This window comes from Sminthopsis crassicaudata, chromosome 6, assembly GCF_048593235.1.
Source record: "Sminthopsis crassicaudata isolate SCR6 chromosome 6, ASM4859323v1, whole genome shotgun sequence".
NCBI classification, from domain to species: domain Eukaryota; kingdom Metazoa; phylum Chordata; class Mammalia; order Dasyuromorphia; family Dasyuridae; genus Sminthopsis; species Sminthopsis crassicaudata.
The window spans coordinates 175,837,757-175,858,965 of record NC_133622.1 but is presented as its reverse complement, the minus strand read 5'-3'; the positions used below and the strand labels follow the sequence as shown (position 1 = coordinate 175,858,965).

General features: G+C 35.1%; 1 protein-coding gene across 2 annotated transcripts in view; it reads right to left on the bottom strand.

Annotated features, from left to right (window-relative positions):
- The window catches only part of MAD2L1 (mitotic arrest deficient 2 like 1), a 30,078-nt gene extending 10,291 nt beyond the window's left edge, over positions 1 to 19,787 (bottom strand). The window contains exons 1-5 of one of the 2 annotated variants that reach the window (XM_074275275.1): positions 19,563 to 19,782; positions 17,988 to 18,134; positions 13,543 to 13,663; positions 12,828 to 12,931; positions 11,265 to 11,440 (exon numbers count right to left, since the gene is read on the bottom strand). In XM_074275275.1, the coding sequence (XP_074131376.1) occupies positions 11,268 to 11,440; positions 12,828 to 12,931; positions 13,543 to 13,663; positions 17,988 to 18,134; positions 19,563 to 19,635 (618 nt within the window). In that variant the 5' untranslated portion in view covers positions 19,636 to 19,782 and the 3' untranslated portion in view covers positions 11,265 to 11,267. Of the gene's footprint in view, positions 1 to 10,575; positions 11,441 to 12,827; positions 12,932 to 13,542; positions 13,664 to 17,987; positions 18,135 to 19,562 lie in introns of those variants that run through there. The other variant, XM_074275274.1, reaches the window with a different exon arrangement.
- Between the last annotated feature and the right edge of the window lie 1,422 nt (positions 19,788 to 21,209).

Sequence of the window (21,209 nt, the reverse complement as noted above, 5' to 3'; positions counted from 1 at the left end):
GATGTAACCTAAAATTCTCCAGGGAGAATCAGAACTGGGGCAGGCAGCACTGTTTATTAATCGGGAGTGAGGTGTGAGGTGGGAACATCTGTGGCATCTGTGCCTAATGGTGGCAGAGACCATCAGTGGCACTATACAGTATCAAAAATATACAGCAAAGTAATTTGCCACTTATAGGACTCCCCAACTGCTACTTCTAGAGGAAGTTTACTTTAGATGAAAACTGAGAAAAGGCTATTGGATTTGGCAGTTAGGAGATAGTAGGAAACCTTTGAGAATGCAGTTTCATTTGGGTGATAGAATAAGAAGCCAGATTGTGATAGTTGAGAAGTGAGTGGGAAGTGAGGAAGTGAAGGCAATGAGTGTAGACAGCTTTTTCTAGGAGTTTGGAACTGGAAGAGAGAAGAGATACAATATAATTGTGTGAGGGGGTGTCAGGATCAAGGGAAGGTTCTGAAAAAGGAGAACCTGTACATATTTGTATGCAATTCAGAATCAGTAGATAACAAAGCCTGAAGAATAAGGAGAGAGATGGTTGAAGGAAATGGGAAGGGATAACATCAAGAAGATAAATAAAATTGATGAATGCCTCTCAAGCTAAGGTTGCAGCAAATTAGGAGATTAGAAGATGATGAAGAGGGTTGAGGTATAGAAGTGGGGTGGAAAATTTCCTCAATTCCCTCTTCTCTCAGCAGAAAAGAGATGGGAGAGTGTAGGTGGTAGCCTTCAAATGAAGGCTGTTTTAAGATTAGTTAGGAGACTTTGATATGTTTATAATTTATTATTGTTCAATTTTTTTTTCCAGTTGTGTGTGATTCTTCATGATCCCATTTTGGGTTTTCTTGTCAAAAAAATATTGGAAACGCTTTGTCTTTTCCTTCTCCAGTTCATTTTATAGACGAGGAAACTGAGGCAAGTAGAGTCAAGTGACTTGCCCAGAATCATACATTTAGGGGTATCTGACCCCAGATGAATCTTCCTGACCCAAGCTCAGCACTCTATCCACTATAATACCTAGATGTCCCTAACACACACACACACACACACACATATATATATATATATATATATATATATATATATATAGTCATAACACATTTCTTGCAGTTATAAGCAGCGACTATATACATATTTCTACCAATTCCATTTTTTTTTTTTGGTAAAAAAAATTTCCCCTATGTCTGGATATATGAATTTTTTTATGGTGATGGACAAAATTATTGCATTTTTTCTTTAGTCATTCTCTAGCTCTTATATATCTATATATATACTACTGTCTATGGACCATGCTCTGGAAATCACTTTTGCTAATTCTATCATTACTCTGAAATATAATTTATTTACTTCTAAAGATTTAAATTCAGTCAAAGAAACTAGATGCTCTCAATATCTCCTTATCTGTATTAGTAGAGTGTCTCACACATAGTAGGTGCTTAATAAATGCTTGTTGACTGGCATACTCACCTTTCCTGGTTTTATACCCCACTTCTTCCTTAAACTAGGACTTTTTCTAGTATTTTGTTTTCAAAATTATAAGTGTATTTACATGCATATATATGTGTGTATATATTTGCACCTATAAATACATACATATATCCACACAACTATTTATTCAGTAAAAAGAAGTCAAAGAATTTTATGGCTCCCAAGCCTAAGGAATATTTTTTTAACCTACACTGAAGATTTTACATCTATATATTCTAGAATTTTCATATTGAGTTAAGGCCTATCAATTCATCTCTCCAGGTAGATTTTTAAATATTCATTTTTTTTATCTCACAAATCAGCAGCCTTCCCAATAGTATGGCTCTTGGAAATGTGATACCTTTATCCAAGTCACTGATGAAATGTTGAACACAATAAGGTAAAAAGCAGCACGCTTTGTGATATAGTCTGGATATCTCCCTGCTGGCTGATATAGATGCATTAATTAAAATTATTTGATATAATTCTAGCTACAAATCTACTTTACTGTCCTATCATAGAGTTAATGTATTATGCTATTCTGCTATTTTGTCCAAGAAAACAACATGGAGGATCTTATCAAATTTCTGGCTAAAATGGAGATATCCTACACCGTTCACTGATTTTCTAGAATTCTCTCAATCATTTCTTTGGTCAAGAAACTAAGGTTTGGCATGGTATTTTTTGCCTGGGGTTGATATTAAGCTTGAAAGTCATAGCAAATACTTATAACTGAAAGGAATTTAAGAACTCATCTAGTCTAATCCTTTTTCTCATTTTCTGTAGATGGGATAACTGACATCCAGAGATTTAAAACAGCATGAGTGGACCACACAGGTTATAGAGCAGTGGTTTAAATTCAGATTTTCAGATGCCAAATGGGCAGCTATTTCTTCTATAATAGTGAATCCCATTAACAGTCGAATTGAAAAGTTAAGATATTTATACTGTAGTTATAACAAATGTGATGTGTAAAATGATGTTTAAAAGTATGATATAATACATGATAGGACCTAAAATGCAATGTAAAAAATAATAGAGCCTAAAAGGCATAGGCTGTGATTAATTCAAGAGAAATTGATTGTAATTTGAAAAATACAACAATGGTGACATCTAGTGGAAAATAGAAGTAATGCAGATAAGTGGGGTGGAATTATTCTCAATAACTTTCAAGATGAAGGAATGGTAAGAAAAAGAACCACCATGACAAACTCTATAGCTCCATTATTCCTTCATATTGCCCTAATACCGTATTTCCAATATGTTCTTAAGTATGAGAAGCAAATAGCATAGTGGAGCACAACTGGGAATTCCTTCTATCAGTTAACACTATAGTTCAGTTCCTATCCCTATCTAAAGTACAAAAGACCCAAAAGGCAACATCAGTATAAAGTAAAATATAAGATTGAAGGATTAGGATCAGATACAGATAATGTGGTCCAATCTTTTCATCTTATACATAGGGACATAGGGGCCCAGAGACTCACTAAACTGTGAGCTCCTTGAAAGCGCTTAGAGCAGCGACTGGTATACAATAGGTGCTTAATAAATGTAAATTGACTGATGGAAGAGGGAAGGAAGGGATTTGTACAAAGTCCCACCAATCAAGTCAGAAGACATGTTATATGTTTATGATGTGCCAGGCACTGTATATGAATAATAAGAAAGGTATATGAATGCAATTAAAAAAAAAAAAAAAAAAAAAAAAAAAAACAGGACATACCCTACAGAAACTTACATCCTAATTAGAGGAGCTGAGCAGAGGGAGGAAGGGGGGAAGGGAAGGAAGACATCCATACAGAAGGAGATGGAGCAGTCTGGAGAGCCAGGAAGAGATCTCTGAGAAGAGCAAAAGGGTGAATATAGCTGCCTGGTTCCTTCCTCAGAATAGCACACAACATTAAGTGGCAGTCAGGAGTTGAACCCAAAGTCCTCTGAATCTAAATTCATATTCTTTCTTATCAATAAGGCTATATCTACATAGGCTCCTCAACCTCTCCTTTCCCTTTAAACCATCAGGGAAACCCAAGATTAATTAAGGATGAACAATAGGATCTGAATTCTCTCATGTGATTAAAAAGAAATTCCTGAAATGGTGAGAATTATGAAAGATAAAAGTAGGTTTTTGTTTCTGTAATTTTGGTCAAGGCAATTGGGATTATGTAATTTGTCCAGGGTCACACAGTTAATAAGTGTCAAATGTCTGAAATCATATTTGAACTCAGTTCTTCCTAATTCCAGAGCCAGTGCTCTGCCCATTGTAGCACTAGCTGTCCTAAAATAAACATACATAAATAGAGAAGGAAAAGAATATTGAATCTGGAGCCTTGGTTCTTCTACTCACTGAATGTGTACTTACTAGCAAGGACACTTTCTTCCTCTTGTTGTCTTTCAGTCATGTCCAACTTTTGGTGAGCCCATTAGGGGTTTTTCTGGAAAAGATACTAGAGGGCTGTGCCATTTCCTTCTCCAGAACATTTGATAGATTAGGAAACTGAAGCAAACAAGGTTAAAGTGATTTACCCAGGGTACACAGATAGTAAATGATGCTGGATTTGAACTGGGGTCTTTCTGATTTCAGACTTGGTGCTTGGTCATACTGTGCCACCTAGCTGCTTATACCATGACTATAACAATGGAAGTGGAAATGAAAAGAATAACCAACACAAAACAATCAAATGTATATTTGTAAGGATAAGCTTTATCTCCAAGAAGAGATATAAAAAGACAATACCCCTCAAAAATCTTTGCTGATGAAAGGTGCCTAAGGATGCTCTAGTAGGGGGAAATGGAAATGTGATATAAAAACAAAAGATTTCAAAATCTATTTAATAAACAAACAAAAAACATTATTATGTCAAAGACAAATTAAACCTCTAGTCTCAGGGAAAAGATGAAGAGTCAAATATGGAATTTGTAGGAAGGACTAAATGAAAAAAGAAACTTTCTAATAATTGAGCTATCAAAAAAGACAAAATCATCTTTATTTGAAAATGATGTGGTTTGTTACTTAGGAAGCCCTAGAAAATCAATAATAACAAAAATGAGATGATACTCTGACAAAATAGCAGGAAAAAGATTAAACCTGCAAAAATTACTGGGTATTTGTGTATGTATATCATTAATGAGAATTAGGAAGAGAAAGAAAATAAATAGCATTAAAATAAAAGATCTTGTCGATTGCAATAGGGTGAAGTAATAGCTTTCAGAAGAAAAAAAAAGAAATTATATGCCAGATACAAAGTAACTAAGATAAATATACAAGATAAGACAAAAACAATGCACAAGATAAGAAAAATGAAATGACATTAGAAAACATACATACATAGAAGTCTGAGTCAGTGTCCTTAACCCCTAATCCATTTTACATGCCTGGCAGATTAAATATAGAAAATTCACAGGTTTGAGACTTGAGGTTTGACTAAAGAGATCCCTGTCCATACTGATTCTACCCAGGGGACTGAGATTACATGAAGCATTGTAGAAGACAGAGACAGAGAGGAGAGTAGCCCAGAGTCCTAGAGTAGCCAGTAGGAAAAGGTAATCTTTGAGGGAGAAGGGGAATGAAAAAATTCAAGAGGTTGGTTCTCTTCTCCCAAGAATCTACTCTGAGAAAAACCTTGTTGTGGATTTACTCCCAAATCCCAAACATGAGAAGCCTGAGGACACAGTACCTATGTAAAATACTAGAATGGGAAAAGTTCATAGTGAAGAGGTCAGTTAGAGATAAGTAAACTATGAGAGAATGGCTAAAACACTAAAAAGTTGAAGAAAAAATCTACTGAAAAATCTGGCTTAAAAGAATAAAAATCAACAGAGATGATCATAAAAGCAGAAGGAAGGATGGAAATAGATTCAAAGAAAGAACATAAGATCATGTACAATTGTTACAATGTAAAAGAAAATGAACCAAATTTATTTGATGAAAAGGGGAATCCAGAGCACTTCTCAGAGATCAAGAATTACTAACAGAAAAACTCCAGAATGATTTAAAAGATAAATCTTTTACAAGAAGAAATCAGGAGTAAATTTAGGTTAAAAATAATCAGCTTTCAATGTAAAAGTTTGAAAATTTAAATAGCAAAGCAAGAAAAACAGAAGTAGACCACAGAGAATTTAGAGACTCAGAGAGAAAGACATTCTGAAAACAAAGATTACTAAAGTTGAAGAAAATTTGCTAAAGACAAACAAAAGACAACAGTATTAAAGGAACAAATAAAGAGCCAAAGCACCTGGATTTTAAGACAGGATGAGCAGCGATTACATAAGGATCAAAGATATCCCAAAAGAAAATTATATATATATATATATATATATATATATATATATATAAATCTGAATATCATATTTTGGAAGAAATGCAAAAAATAAAATAAAATATTTTTAAAAATCCTTCCCAGAATGTATAAGTATAAACAACACAATCTAGATTGATTGAATCCAGAGATCACAATTAGAGAAACAAAACAAAACTAAAAAAACAAAAACAAAACCTAAAACTAAAAAATCATTGGAACTTCAAGAAAGGTAGTGGTTAAATTTCATAATTTCAATAATAAGATTTGCAAGCTAGCAGGAGAAAGACCTTCACATATAAAAGAAAGAGGATTTAAATAACCCAAGATTATTTGCAGTTGTGAATCAAAAAAGCAATTACCGCATTTAAAAAAAGAAAAGGAACTCAGAGTGCACAATCTTTCCCATTCCTGACAAAATATATCCTGAAAAACTTGATCTTATTAACAAAAAAGATAAACTTTAAATAGAAGAGACACATTTAAATGATTCTTGAGGAAAAAAACAAGCATCAAAAAAATGAATGTAGTTGCAACCCAATCAACAGAAATATTAAAAAAGGTAAATAAGCATATTAAGAAAATACAAAGTAATGATGGTCTCATTTTTATTATTTATTTACTATGGACTACATATTTTCCTTTCCTATCTCACAAAAAAGGGAAAACCATAGACACAATGATTACAACATTATAAATGGGGGAAAACAATTGGAAAACAACAACAATCCCAAGTAAGGGCATAATACTTTACTTTCTTAACAATACTTGGGGCTTAAGAAGATTGTGCTCTTTTGAAAATAATATATGAGTACCCAAGAGCAGGCAAAACTCAAAGTGAAGATGGTAAGCGACAGAGAACCAGAGATTGAATAATTTAGTTTTAGAAAAAGAAAATGAACATAGTATCAAGTAAGGCCTCATGGCTTATGGATACATAATGACTCTCATACACCATCAATTGCATCCCACATTGCCTCTTAATGACGTAAGTAAGTAAGATAACAAAGCAGGATTAAGTAATAATAAAATTTAAAAAATATCTATGGCAATAGGAATTTCCACAAAAAGGAATAAAGAAGCAACTAGAAGAATAGCCTAATGAGTCAAAAAATGGAATTTAGAATAGTCTGAAAAAGATGAGAGGATCAAAGAGTAGATGAATTCTTGGGAAAAAAGAAAACATAATAAAAAAATTACTTAAAATCATAGGTTGAGAAAGAGTTAGGAAAAGAAAAATTCTGACTACTCAAAAAAATAAAAAAAAAAAAAAAAAAGGAAACCACAAACACAACAATCACAATATAAATCGGAAAAACAATTGAAAAAAAAAAAATCTGAATCTGAACTTTGCATAATTAAAATGATCAACCTTGGCTTCAAAGAACAATTAAGAAAATATAACACCTTCCCTTCTTTGCAAAGGTGGTAGACTTTGGATAAGGAAATATTGCATATAATGTCATACATATTTAATGTATTATTAATTTTCTCCTCTCCCTAGATCCACTGCCCTTTCTTTATTATAAACTTAAACATCAATAAATATTTCATTAAGAAAAAAAACAATTATACATGAAACAGTTTCTATCACATGAATAATCATAGAACTATCCTGCTTATCTGTGTTTACTTCTGAACTTTTTTATGCTATCTTCTGTGAAGTAATTATTTTCTTCTTTGAAAAAATTTATTATCACTATCCTCTTTTTGCCTCTACAATTCTGTCTACCATCTGTAAATAGAAGCGCTTCTTTGTGGCAAATATAGTGAAATGAAACAAATTCACATTATGACCGAGTCTGAAAATATATGTATCATTCTGTACTGAGGTTAAGTCTTTCGAAGTCATTATTGGTTACTGTATTGACCAGTCTTTCAGGGTTGGTTTCCTTTACATCATCGTAACAGTTTCTTTCTGGGGTTCTGTTCCATCTATGTCAATTCATAAAAGGCTTCTTAGGTTTTTTGGGAATCTATCCTCAAGTCAACTTATTATTGCAAAATAATACTCCATAGCATTCAAATACAAATTTGGTCAGACAAGATATACTGCAAAAATTTTCCTAGTTATGTTTTTGTTATGTACTTCCTTGTAATACTAATTTGACTGTACAAAAGCTTTTCAATTATGGATAATCATAAATGTTCACTTTTTAAATAATCATCTTCATCTCATTTAATCCAAAACAGTAATACCTTGTATTATTCATTCTTATCTAGCTATATTCTCAAAGCAGGTTTCAATTCTAATTGTCACTTTCTTTCTTTCCTCAGTATTTAAACAATGGAGATTAAGTCCTGTTTATAGTCAATTTTCTGTTTCTATTTAGCTATAGTTTTGTCTTTTTTTAGGTACTAACAATTTTTATCTATAAAATCCTAGTATTACTTTCCCTACCTTAGAGAATAAAAAATGTTTAAATTTAAAATTTTTCTTGAGATTTTGAGACCTTGTGCTACATAAACCCACTTTCTTTTCCACCGTTTCTTCATTATTTTCTTGTAATTATTGATCTTTTGTTCCTTTGTATCTTTTTTAATATTATTCTTTTGCTCCTGTAAAGTAGTTCTTTGGCAGTAATTGGTTTGGCATGGAATAAGTGAATTTATACAGTAATGTCATTTTGTTATACTGGCTGAACAATATGTAGTTTTCTTGTTTATCTCTTTATGATAAACCAATTTTTACTATTTCTAGGCCAGAGGACATGACTGACAAACATGATTTTTTCACTTCACTTAGATAAGAAATAATAGATTTTGATCCAGCTCTTTTATTTTCCAACTGTTAAATTTTGTTTGTTTCAGTTATGTTTCTTAAATACAAAAAATTGTTTGATTCTACTTTCTATTTTATTCTCTTTTTCCATTTTATGGGTGAATTCATCCTATCCACATTCATAGTTATGACCATTAATTGTATATTAACCTCAATCCTATAGGCTTCAAATGAAAATGACATCAGCCCAGTATGTCCCTCAGGAAGGCTGGGAAAGGAATTTAGCTATAATTTCTTTTTCATTTACAATGTCTTTTGGCCACTTTTAATATTTACATTGTGTCATATTTAATTATTCAGGCTGTATATATACTTTAAACCACATCAGATTCCATTTTGGATAATTAACTTACTGAAGTTCAGTCAGTCTTGTCTTTTCACACCCAGGGTTTTTCTGCCCTCTTGGTCAAATTCCTTTCCAACATGATAGTCAATCAAATTCAAATCTTAAATCAAAGCATTACTTGTCCTAATAAGATTGTAGAAAGTACTTTATAAACCTTAATGTTCTATAATTCTTGGTCCATATCTCTGCTAGTCATGTGGTCCTTTTTTTGCCATCATAATTCTTTGGTGAACCAGTTTAACCCTAGACTGTCTTCTTGAGTACTTAGCTACCTCATTATCATACCACCAATGGTATCTGGCAAACGTTAAGCTTCTCATTTGCTCTCTTTACTCCAACACATAATCTGCTGAATTAAGGTGGTGAAAAAAAAAAATCACATAGATCTTTAATCTTTCCCAATTAGATGCTTTTTTAGTGACTACACATGTGCCCATGCCCCTCCTTTTCCAACCCTTCATTCTTCAAAAAAATACTTCAACAGATGTTTCCGTTGTCTCTATCACCCCATCTACCTTTTGCGGCTAACCTCCTTGAAGTCATTTATAATAAGTGCTTCCACAATCCTCTCTTCACCCTTTTCTTAACTCTCTATCTGGCCTCCAACCTCACATTCAATTGAAACTATCTTGCTGAAGATACCAGCAATATCCTAATTGTTAAATTCAAAAGTCTTTTCTCAATCCTCATCTGTGTTCACATTTCTGCAGCTTTGACACTGTCAGTAACCCTCTTCTATCTGATCCTCTCATCCTTGGGATTTTTGGACACCAGCCTGGTTCTCCAACTGTTCTTTTTCAGTTTCCTTAGCTGGATCTTCATCCAGATCATGGTCTCAGGGCCCTCTTTTCCTTCTATGTTACTTGGTGATCACCTCAGCTCCTATGGATTTAATCAATATCTCTTCACTGATGATTCTCAGATCTTCCTATCTATCCATAACCTCTCCCCAAACTGTAAGAGTAAGGAGGAAGATCTTTAGGAGCATGGAAGTAAGAGTGTCTGGAACTAAATTGAAGCGTAGTAGAATTTGTATAGGTTGGTGCAAGGAATAGGAATAAAAGTGAGAAAGGCCTATAATGCTAAGAGATTGCTCTGACTAGAGGGAAAAGTGGGGAATTTTAGCAATAAAATTAAACTCAGGCCCAAAGCACAGTAAATAATGCAACTTAACAAGTGTTAGGAAGACCCATTTTTATGCAAAAAAGTTATCTCAAACAAGTAGATATTTACTTTCTTGTAAATTCATTGTTCATAGGATCAGATTTAAAATGGAAAGGGACATTAAATTGGTCTCTCAATTTACAGATGAGAAACTGGGGCATAGAGAAGTACACAAATACTAACCATGGATTTGAATCCAGGTCCTTTGATTCCAGTGCTGCCACAGATAATGAAAGAATACCAATCAAAGGAGACAAAGTATCAAAATTGATCTTAATGTGGCCACCACAAAACCTTAAGAATTTAAAGCTAGAAGAGAGTCTTTTCCCCGAGGCCTCAGAATGGGGAAAACGAGACGTAGGGGATTTTTGTAAGATGACCAAGTAGTAAGCAGCAGAAAGAACATTTTCTGATTCCAAATCTAGTGTTTTTTTCACTACTCCAGTCTTGGAATACATAGGTCCAAGTTTAAAGTTATGTATTTTGGATATAAAATGTAATTATCAGTAACATATGACACAAACTGAAGCCATAAAATTAACTTTATTTCACCATTTACAGTCATTTAAGACTTGATTATAGTAAAACATGTAAAAAGACATTTTTAAAAATGTTTTGTTCTTTTGAGGAAGGGTAGAAAAATCTAGAGCATGTCAGTACAGCTTATACAAATGTCAATAAAAGTATTTCAAACTCTGGAAGGTTTTCAAAGAAGTCATATTCTTGGACAAAATGAATTAGTCATTATGATAATCAATTACCTTTTTAGCCACTCCCGGGAACAAAATGAAATTTGAAAAACTAAATATTCTAATATTTTGATCTCTTTGGGTACATTCATTACCTCTTTACTAAACATTTTACTCAAGCTATGAATAAGACATTAGATTTTAAGCAAGTGTTGACTTTAGACAAAAAATTGAGACTGATATGTTAGCACCTACTACTGAGCAATGTTGAACTGTGTTTCTGAACTAACCTAATCAAAAACACAGTAAAATTAGGGGAAAATACTAAAATCCTCTCTAATCCATGATGTCAACCTGGTAGGTCAAGTATATACAAACAGTGGAATATTTATGCCTAATACAATAGAATATTAGTTTTCCCATTTAAACTTTAACCAATGAAATAAAATGCATCAATACTATTTAAATTATTTTAAGAGAAAAAAGATTTGTTAATCACATGTACATTATTTTCCTCCCCTTACCCCTCATTCGTTGACAGGAATTTTGTAGGCCACCATACTATTTACTTTGTGGATGGTAGTAGTAAAGGAACGAAGGCGGACCTCTTCAGAATTGGCAATAAACTGTGGCCCAGATTCTTCCCATTTTTCAGGGACTACAAGTTCTTTGTCTGTATAAATGAGTAGATCAAATGCACCTGAATAAGGTGGAAAAAAACAAAGAAGTTGGTGAAAAGTTATTTCCAATGGACATCATGCTTTTGTTTTTTTGATATTATGGAGCATTAGTTTTGTATGTCAAGATTTGGGACAGAATGTACCTTCTCTTCTAACACTAATATGGTCTTAAAAGCTGCTGGTCAAAAAAATATTATTGAATATTTTCAGAAGAAACTCATTATTTCCTTATTATTAAGGTTTATAGAACATGCAAAACTTGGAAATAGCAAATACTTTTTAAAAAATAATTCTTTTTATACTAGGAATTCAATCCTCAAATTTTCTGTGATGTAGCTTAAATAGGGATTCCTTCCATTTTGGTAATACATAGCTCAGGTCAAGAGGGACCTCAAATATACTTCTTAAACTTAATACTTATAATATTAGAAATATAAGCTACCCTTGATTATGGACCTGTAATAAAGAACTAGACTGAAGAGATTATATGAGAAGCAGAAAATACAGCCCCAGCTGGATCTTATAGAACTTATTAGCACAAACTAGAACAGAAAGCACACATTGTTGTTATTTTAATAATAAATAAGATTTAGAAAGACTTTTAAAAAGGTTGTTTTCTATGTTTCAGTGCAAATGAAGAAACTTTTCCATTTGTAAATAGTTTGGTAAATTGCACATTCAGAGAACAATGACATATAGTGAAATTTCTTCCAAAAAAACCCAAAAAAACAAAAAAACAAAACAACCCTAAATCATTAAACTACAAGACAAATTAGGTTACTGGTACCATAGCATTTGAAGTTATAAGGAGACAAACAAAAATCTAATCTAATCCCTTAACTTCAAAAAAAACTCAAGGCCCAGAAAGGTTGAATGATGTGACCAAAGATCTCATAGATTGGGATGGGTTCTGAACCCAGACCCAGGAGTTCTAATCCCTAAACTTGTCTATAATTTGTTTCTATTTGGTCCTTTTTTTGTTCCATTCTTTCATCCTTGATCTAAGACCAAACCATAGCACTTTTAGTTCAATAAATGCCAACTAAAATACTTTCACTGATGTCAGGGGAAAAAAGTGATTTGAATGTTTATAAAACTTGGTACTTGTTTAATTAATAAAATCCTTTTGTTATCTGAGAATTGGGAGGCCTTGAGTTCTATACCTAGTGTCATCACAAACTAACTCTAAGATTTATCCAAATCTTCTCATAAGTGGGAATCCATCTGTCACACCAATAGGTTTTATAGTCACTGGTCATACAAATTACATGACCACAAAGCTATAAAATTCCTCAAATCACATTCAAGGGATTATTTAAATCCAGCAGAAGGTTCCAAAGGGTGGGAACCAAACCCAGAATTATTCACATGTGGTCAGAGCCAACAAGATTTATATTAAATACTTACAAGCTGCTTCTAACAATGGCAGAAATGTCACGGTGGCTGTAATTTGTCGGATCACTGAACGAATTTCATCTTGGATAGATTTCACTGATTTTTCTCTTGGTGCACTACAAAAGAAACAAATATATTAGTTCATGATGCTGAATGAAGGAAAACTAGAAGACTTTTTGAGATCATTATACAATCAAGCAAACATCTGGTAGGAATAAAAGGGTACACTGGAATAAAAAGAACAAACAGGCAAAGTCTAACATTTAATCCTGAGAAAAGCAGCCCATTTCCCAAAATAAGCCAGGAGATTACACCCCTACTAGTTCAAATTATATAGTTAAGAGTCTCTTCACTAGCCAAATCAGAGTAATTTCTTGAAAGTTCAACATTACAATTCTAATTTCTTTTATGTAAATACTATATAACCTAACAAATGATTATTGTATACAAGTTAATCTGCTGGGTTCTAGGAATGCAAGAATGAAAAATGAAGAAGGTAACAATTTGATGCTAGATGGCTCAATGAATAGAGCCAGGCAGGAAGACTCATCTTCCTGAGTGCAAATAAAGCCTCAAGATGTCCAGAAGAGTCTAGCACATAGAAAAGTTTAGCACAAACCTAATGAATAAGTACTGTTATTGCAAGTATAGGATTTCCATTAGAGAATTAGTACTGAAAATATTTATTGGGAAAAATGAAATTAAATAAAAATAAATGAATACTCACCTGTCTTCTTTTGCAGTTTTGTCACACTCGATATCAAATTGCCATCGTTCAAGGACTTCGCCACTTTCAATATTCGAAATCACCACCACCAATTTCTGAACTGAACAACTGTACAACCAGTCTGCAACATGATAAACTGTCTGTTTTTGTCTGCTGCCAACAGAAGTGATGGCAATACTTTAAGGCAATCAAATTATTACCAATTTTATCATCCAGAGGAGTGAAAGGGCATGGACTGGGAAATTTTGAGGCAAATGAGAAAAAAATAATGAAAGGAATGGTAAAGATTAATACTGAAATGCACAAAGATGTGGGAGAATTTCTACTATAAGGGAATATTTTCTCAGTCACCTGTAGAAGAGTGGAAAATATGGAGCTGGGGCCAAAATTTATAAGGTAATAACAAAAACTTAAGAGGAAACTGGGGAATTTAGGTACTTCAAAAGTTATAATAGCAAGAGGAATATAGGCATTTAAAAAATACTAACTACAAAGGATCTGAATCAAAGAATTAAAGACTAGAATAGATAGAAAGGAAAAGTATTTTATACATCTTAATAAAGGAGGAGTTGTTATAACTATTAATCTATAACCATCATTAACCATTTGTCATCCAAAGTCAAAAGGCATAAATAGCACAGCCAAGATTTCAAAGTCTTCAGATTTTAAATTCAATCTTCCCTTGTTCTCTTCTCAACTCAAGGGTTTGGCTTCCACTTTATTCCTCAATGGAAATTCCATTTTCTAAAATGCTAGTGATTTTCTTTTCCCCAAAGCCAATGACTTGTTCTGAATATTCAGCCTTCTTGTTCTCATTCTCTCTGGTCTATAACACTGGAGATTATCTCTTGATCCTCTCCTCTCTAGGTCCTTGGGATCCTGTTTCCTACTTGTCTGAAGACTTCTCCTCAGTCTGCTCTCAAAGATCTTCTTCCAGGTTATATTTGATAATGACATGTCCTCAGTGCCCAGTCCCTGGTTCTGTCTTCTCATTCTATTTTTCACTTTCTTCTCACAATTATTTCACTTGTTGACCTCATCAAACCCCAGGGATTCAATTATCGTCATTATGCAGATGATTGTCAAATCTCTTTATCCAGGCCTCAATTTCTCTCATGAGCTCCATCCAGTCTCACATTTTAAAGTTCCTATTGAACATCCAAATTTAGATGTCTCTAGACACCTTAAACTCAGTTTGTTCAAAACTGAACTCATTGTCTTTCCCTTCAAATCCTTATCTTCCTCTTTCTATGTACCTGGTATTTCAGAAAGGGTATCACTATTATCAGTTACTCAGGTTCAAAAGCAAGGTGTCACCCCTGATTTCTTATTCTCTCACTCCCACATCCATTCAGTTGCTGTTCCCTGCTGATTCCACCTCTATAATATTTTTTATATACATGTCCTTTTCTCCTCTAAATCTGCATGCCCTCATCATCTCATACCTGAATTATTTTAAGTATTTCTGTCTCAAGTCCTTCCCCATTCCAGTCTGTCTTCTATTGCTCTCAAAATTGAATAAACTGCTGCAGGGAAGAGAGAGTCTGCCTGCTTCAAGTCAAGTTCCACTCCACTCTATGCACTACTCCATTTGTAAAGTGAGCTTCTTAAGGCACAGCTCTAACCATAACACTCCAATACCCCTAACTCCTTTGCTCAGCTCTTGCCATTTTCTCTAGCTGGCCCAGTACCTAGGACAGCCATCCCCCTCATCTCTGCCTCTTGGCTTCCTTTAAGATGCCGTTAAAATTTCCACCTTCTACAAGAAACTTTCCCCCAAATCCTGGTCCTCCTTCCCTCCTCTAAAGACAGCTCCTGCCTCAGTTAAATATCTTAAGTAGACCATGTTTATACATTACTGTCTCCTGTGAGTTCCTTGAAAACAGGGAATTTTGCCTATGTATCTCCAGGGCTTAGCAGAGTGCCTGGCATAGAAAGTAGTGTTTAAGTCACTACTTGTTGACTTGACTCAAGACTTTGAAAAAAGAGGAGTGGAAAATGCAGGTGTAGGGGCTAACACTCAGGCTTATTGAAGGGCTTATTATAGTAGAGAAATTCCTATTTCTGAAACACCTATTGGCAATTTTAAAGAAAAACAGTGTGCTCAAGTCTCTTTCATCTCTCTGGCCACCTAATCTACAACTGACTCACCAAAAGATTCAACCTGTCCCTTCTCCTTCCCCAATCCCAGATGAAATCCTGGAAGAATGTCTACTCTGGGGCTCTGTTCTCCTGATGGGAAATGACTTTTTCCCAAATATCCAGAGCTGGAAGCAAATTTCAATTACTTTTGCCACCGTTTCTTGAAGGGGTGGCTTATCCACTCCAGGATGACTGCCTCACTTATCCTCCCTACCTTCCTCCACATCCCTGGAACTTCTCATTCTATCATTAGCCCACAGCAATGTGGAGGCTTGGGGAATTTTACATTTTTAATTTCCCTAATCCCTCAGTAATCATGGCCACAAAATCATAAAGCTAGAAGATAAAAATATATTTCGATAAGTACTCTTAATGGTACTAATAGCTGGCATTTATATAACAGTTTAAGGCTTCCAAAGTATTTTTTATAAGTTTGCTATTTTATCATCATCATTTTACAGACAAAGAAACTTGAGCTGACAAAAATTACGTGACATGTCCAGGATCACTTGTATGAAGCATTATTCAAACACAGGTCTTACTCTATTTACTGTGCTATCAGTTGTGTCAATGTTTAGAACAATTATATCAACTTTAAATATGTTCCCTCTGGCTAACTTCTTTATGACTGTCAAGGGCCCTCCCATCATCTTTGGGCTCACAACCCAAGAGTTATCCTGTATCCTCATGCTTTACCATCCCCATAATCCAAGCTGGTGCCAAGGCCTGCCTATTTCCTTCTGCATCTGCATTTCCTTCTTCACATCTCTCACATGTGCCCCCTTCTCTCCTCTCACTCACTTATCACTGCAGTAACTGCTGTAAGAGAGGGGGAGTCTGCTTGCCTCAAGTCAATTTCTACTCCAATGCATGCTCTACTCAGTTTGTAAAGTAAGCATTTTAAGGCACAACTCTAACAATGACATTCCAATACCTCTAGTCAATACACTGAATGGCTCTCTAGTTCCTCCAGGATCAAAAATAAAATCCTTTTTTTGCACCTCCCCTCTCCTTCTAGTCTTCTTATACCTGATATCTCCCTCCCCCAATACGTATCCCATTCTCCATTGACACTGGCCTACTCATTATTCCTCCAAGATATTCTTCTATTTCCAGACTCCAGATTGTCAATGGCCATCTCCTGCACAAAGAGTTTTTTCCCCTTCTCATCTCCACTCCCTGACATCCTTTTGAGTCAGTTTTAAAAAATCTAATAAAGCCTTCCCAATTCTCCCTTAATTCTAGTGCCTTCTCTCTGTTGCTTATTTTCAATTTATCCTACCTACTGAAAAAAATAATCAGCTTTTTACTGACTTATTTTTAGTTTGATTAGAGGATTAGACTCCCTTTTGTAGGAAGAGCTAGCCTTAAACTAAGTCAGACTAACATAGTCTCTTAAGTCTAGATTACCTATAGATTTAATAGAGAAGACTATCATTTAATAGCACATAAACTAGAAGAATAAAATTTTCTCAAGTCTATAAATTCTTTTAATAGTCCCCCTTTCTAGCAGAAAGCAGGGTTGGCCAAGTTCCTCTATCTGGCAGCTGGAAAAAAGTTAGCCAGAGATCGTTAAGCCCCCTTTTCTTTTTCTTTAAAGTTTTAAGTTGAGTAATGGACTATGCTAAGGAAGACTGGGGGGAGAAGAGGGTGACTGCTAAACCATGACCACAAGTTCCTCTTTCTTACTACACTTTCTGGTACCACCTAGAAGCAAGGACATCTAACATGGGATTAAGAATGTCTAAAAGAAGCTAATTAGTCAGATGACTTGCCTTGTCCAAATGAATTATTTTCAAAACAAGTTTCTATAATTTTTCCAATTCCTCTTTTTTGTTATAAAAAAACACATTTCTGTTAATTACTCCTTGTCTTTGACCTCTGAAGAACCAGGTGACCTGGTATAATATGGCAATGCTAGATTCGCAGGATAATTCATAGATGACTTGGTACTTTTATTCTCAGTTTTCCTTTTATTTCAGATGATCAATTTTAACATTATTGTTAATTTGTACATAGTTTTTGGTCTTCTAATACACTATAAGTCTTCTAAGAACAGGGATTGTTTCCACCACCCCCTACCCATCATGCCTTAGCATTATATAGCCTTGGGCATATAACATTGAGAACTATTTCTTGATTGACTAAATATATAATTTCTTTTAGAAATTATATTAGAATAAACAGTAAGATAAAGAATAGCAATAAAGAATCTTATTTTGGGATTAAAAACCTACATTCTCTTACAATTGATTGGCAAGGACTAGAAAAAAAATCAACACCATTTATTTCAATTCAAATACCTTTTAGTTGGTCCACTACATTATTCAAGTATTTTATGAGATCTGGATCTGTTGTTACTAGTAAAGTCAGTCCATATTTCTGCACTCGAGTAAAAGTTTCCGATGGGTATATACCACGTTGATATAAAATACTGTTGATACCAAATGCTGAAATAAAAAGAATAGGGATGTATTATTGTTTTTTAGGTTACAAAATGCTTTAAGTTCAATTTTGTAGAAAAGAAATAAAAAAGTTTTATACAAAATGCAATTACTTCTTTTTATACAAAAAACAAAGTTTTATACAAAATGCAAATACTTTCTACTTTTATTTTTTTTTCTTAGAGTTAACATTTAAGTTTTTATGGTCAGCAAATATATATGGTGAAATGATCCTTTTGAGATATGGCCATAAAAATGAATTTCCTCGATTATATTTCAATATAATGCAGAAACAATGTATGAAAATAGGAATAGCAATACTTACTGTAACCATTTACAGATTTTTAAGTTCACTAAAGACAAAAGATATTCACCATCCAGTGTCCAACATTCTATGATAAGCCTTTCCAAATTTAGCTTATAGTCTTTTTTTTTTTTTAATTAATTTTTTTTTTTCCCCTGAGACTGGGGGTAAGTGACTTTCCCAGGGTCCCACAGCTAGGAAGTGTTAAGTGTCTGAGGCCAGATTTGAACTCGGGTCCTCCTGAATTCAGGGCTGGTGCTCTATCCACTGCGCCACCTAGCTGCCCCTAGTTTAAAGTTCATCACTATGCTGATATTGAGAGCTTCCCAACATGGTCAAAAGTGATGGGTTTTGTACTCTGCTAATAAATAATTATTTATGGGAATAATATGAGAAACCCAAAGTCACCTGATAACCACACGAAGGTATCTGAGGAGGGCTTCAGTACAAGTGTGAAAAGATCGCTAACATTGATGAAATCAAAGCTCTCCACTACATTTTTCAATTTCAGTAATAGTACATGTCACTGTATGGAACCTAATACCTCTTTCCTCGAAAATAAAAATAAAAAGCGGCCTAGGTACAGTTGTTTGATTGGACAACGAGTGTTGATTGAAAGCTAGTTCATCCAATATTGTGTTAGACTTTCAGTGAAGAGCAAACACTGGGACGAACTGTTTTTCACAATAAGACACAACAAGCACAGATCAATATTCCAATTATCACCAAAACTACAGCTGTCTGAGAAACACAACCGCTGTCCACGAGGGCCCAGCCATGTCCTGGTGTACCAGGAGGCGCAGCGTCAGCTTTCCCTGCACCTCAGTGTCCCTCTGTGTTACGGGAGCAGGGTCCTAAGTCCCTCTATGCTATGCGACCCACGCAAGTCTCTTAACCTTGTTTGCCTCAGTTTCCTCATCTGTCAAATGAGCTGGAGAAGGAAACGGCAAACGATTCTGTTATCTTTGTCACAAAGAGTCGGACATGACTGAAACGATTGGAAGGGGGGCTGGGGCCTAGGTCACGGGCTGCAAGTTTCCGCGTCACTGACTAGCTCCTGCCGCCACTTAATACACGGGGAAACTGGGTCAGCGTGGGCTTGTATAGAAGGGGTGAAGGACGGTACTCACAGAAGAACTCGGCGACGATCTCAGCGCTGCCGCGCAGGGTGATTCCCTGGTCTCGGGTGAGCTGCCGCTCCATGGTTACGGTCACAGAGGAGCGACAGGAGCTCGAGCTACTTCACGATAGTCCCGCCACGACGTTCAAAAACAACCGCGTCGGGAGCGTCACTGCGTGTGCGGGGGAAGCGGGGCGGGGCTCAAGCTTGACGCACGCGCACTCTCGTCCTCCGCGGCAGTTCTACTTTGCGCAAGCGCAACCGGGTCCTTGGGGAGCTCACTTTTCTTCACAGCCCCCACCTTCGCGCAGGCGCAACGAGGCATTCTGCTGGTCTGTCTCTTCCCGCCGCTTTTTCAACCATCTGAGGCTTGTTGTGGGCGGAAGAAGCTTCCATCCGTGGGCGCAGGCGCGGTCTCTCTCCACGCCTCTCACGTAATTCACCGCACAAGCGCACTCCTTTTGGTAGCGAGCTCTTGTTTCTGAATTGTGAGAGTGGAGTCCCCGAATCTAGCTGACCTTAATTCCCAGCCCGTTGCATAGATGAGTGTACTGAGGCGGGGGACTGCGAGTGCGAACGCGAGGCTGCATGGAAGTCTAAGGCGTGTGTCCTGTTCAATATTTTTTTTTTCCATATTTGGCAACTGCAAAGACAAATGTTTAAATTAAATTTGTTTTGTACACTTGAAAAAAACTTTATTTAAATGCTTTCGACAGTGACTGTGGACAAACAGATTTAGACTATTTCTGTTAGACTGGAAGTACTCTGACATTATGGATTGTTTTAATTTTAATTTTTAAATTTTTTTTTCCTGAGGCTGGGGTTAAGTGACTTGCCCAGGGTCACACAGCTAGGAAGTGTTAAGTGTTTGAGACCAGATTTGAACTCAGTTTCTCCTGAATTCAAGGCTGGTGCTTTGTCCACTGCGCCACCTAGCTGCTCTGCCCCTTTATTTATTTATTTTTTTCCTTTATGAACTCTTTGCTTAGATGGTTAATTAATTCTAGTTAATGACTGACTAACCATTTCATAATAAAGAACTTGATATTTTTCAAATACAATAAATATTTCCTAGGAATTGGAGCAGGAAGAGACTTTAGAGAAAATCTTTCCTAAGCCCATATTTTATACAAGAGGAAACAGCAGCAACAAGTTTATACGATTTGTCCAGTCCCATACAGAATAAGTAAATGGCTGAGCCAGAATTTGAATTTAAGACAATTTACTGCAGATCATTTCTCTTTCAAATGCACCAGCTGATTATTAAAGTTATTTGAATACTGTTGTTTTTTATCCTTTTGTTCTGGAAGAGGACCATTGACATCAGGAGAGTGAATTGGTTTTAAGTGAGATAAAACTGTACAAAATTATCAACTTCAGTCTTCCAGAATCAGAATCCAGCATGAAGACAAGAGGCATGACACTGGCAATAACTTGCCATTAAATAGTGAATGTTAAAAATGAAGGGTTATCAATGCAGTCCTATCTATGTCTGAATTGGGACTATTGCTTATGAATGTACCAAACATTGTCATTTTAATCTTTACTTCCCACAAAAGATGAACGTTGCTCAGTATAAGAAGCAAATATATCTTTTGTAGATTACATCATACTTTTTACACACACAAATATATGGACATGCGATTAATGAAATCCA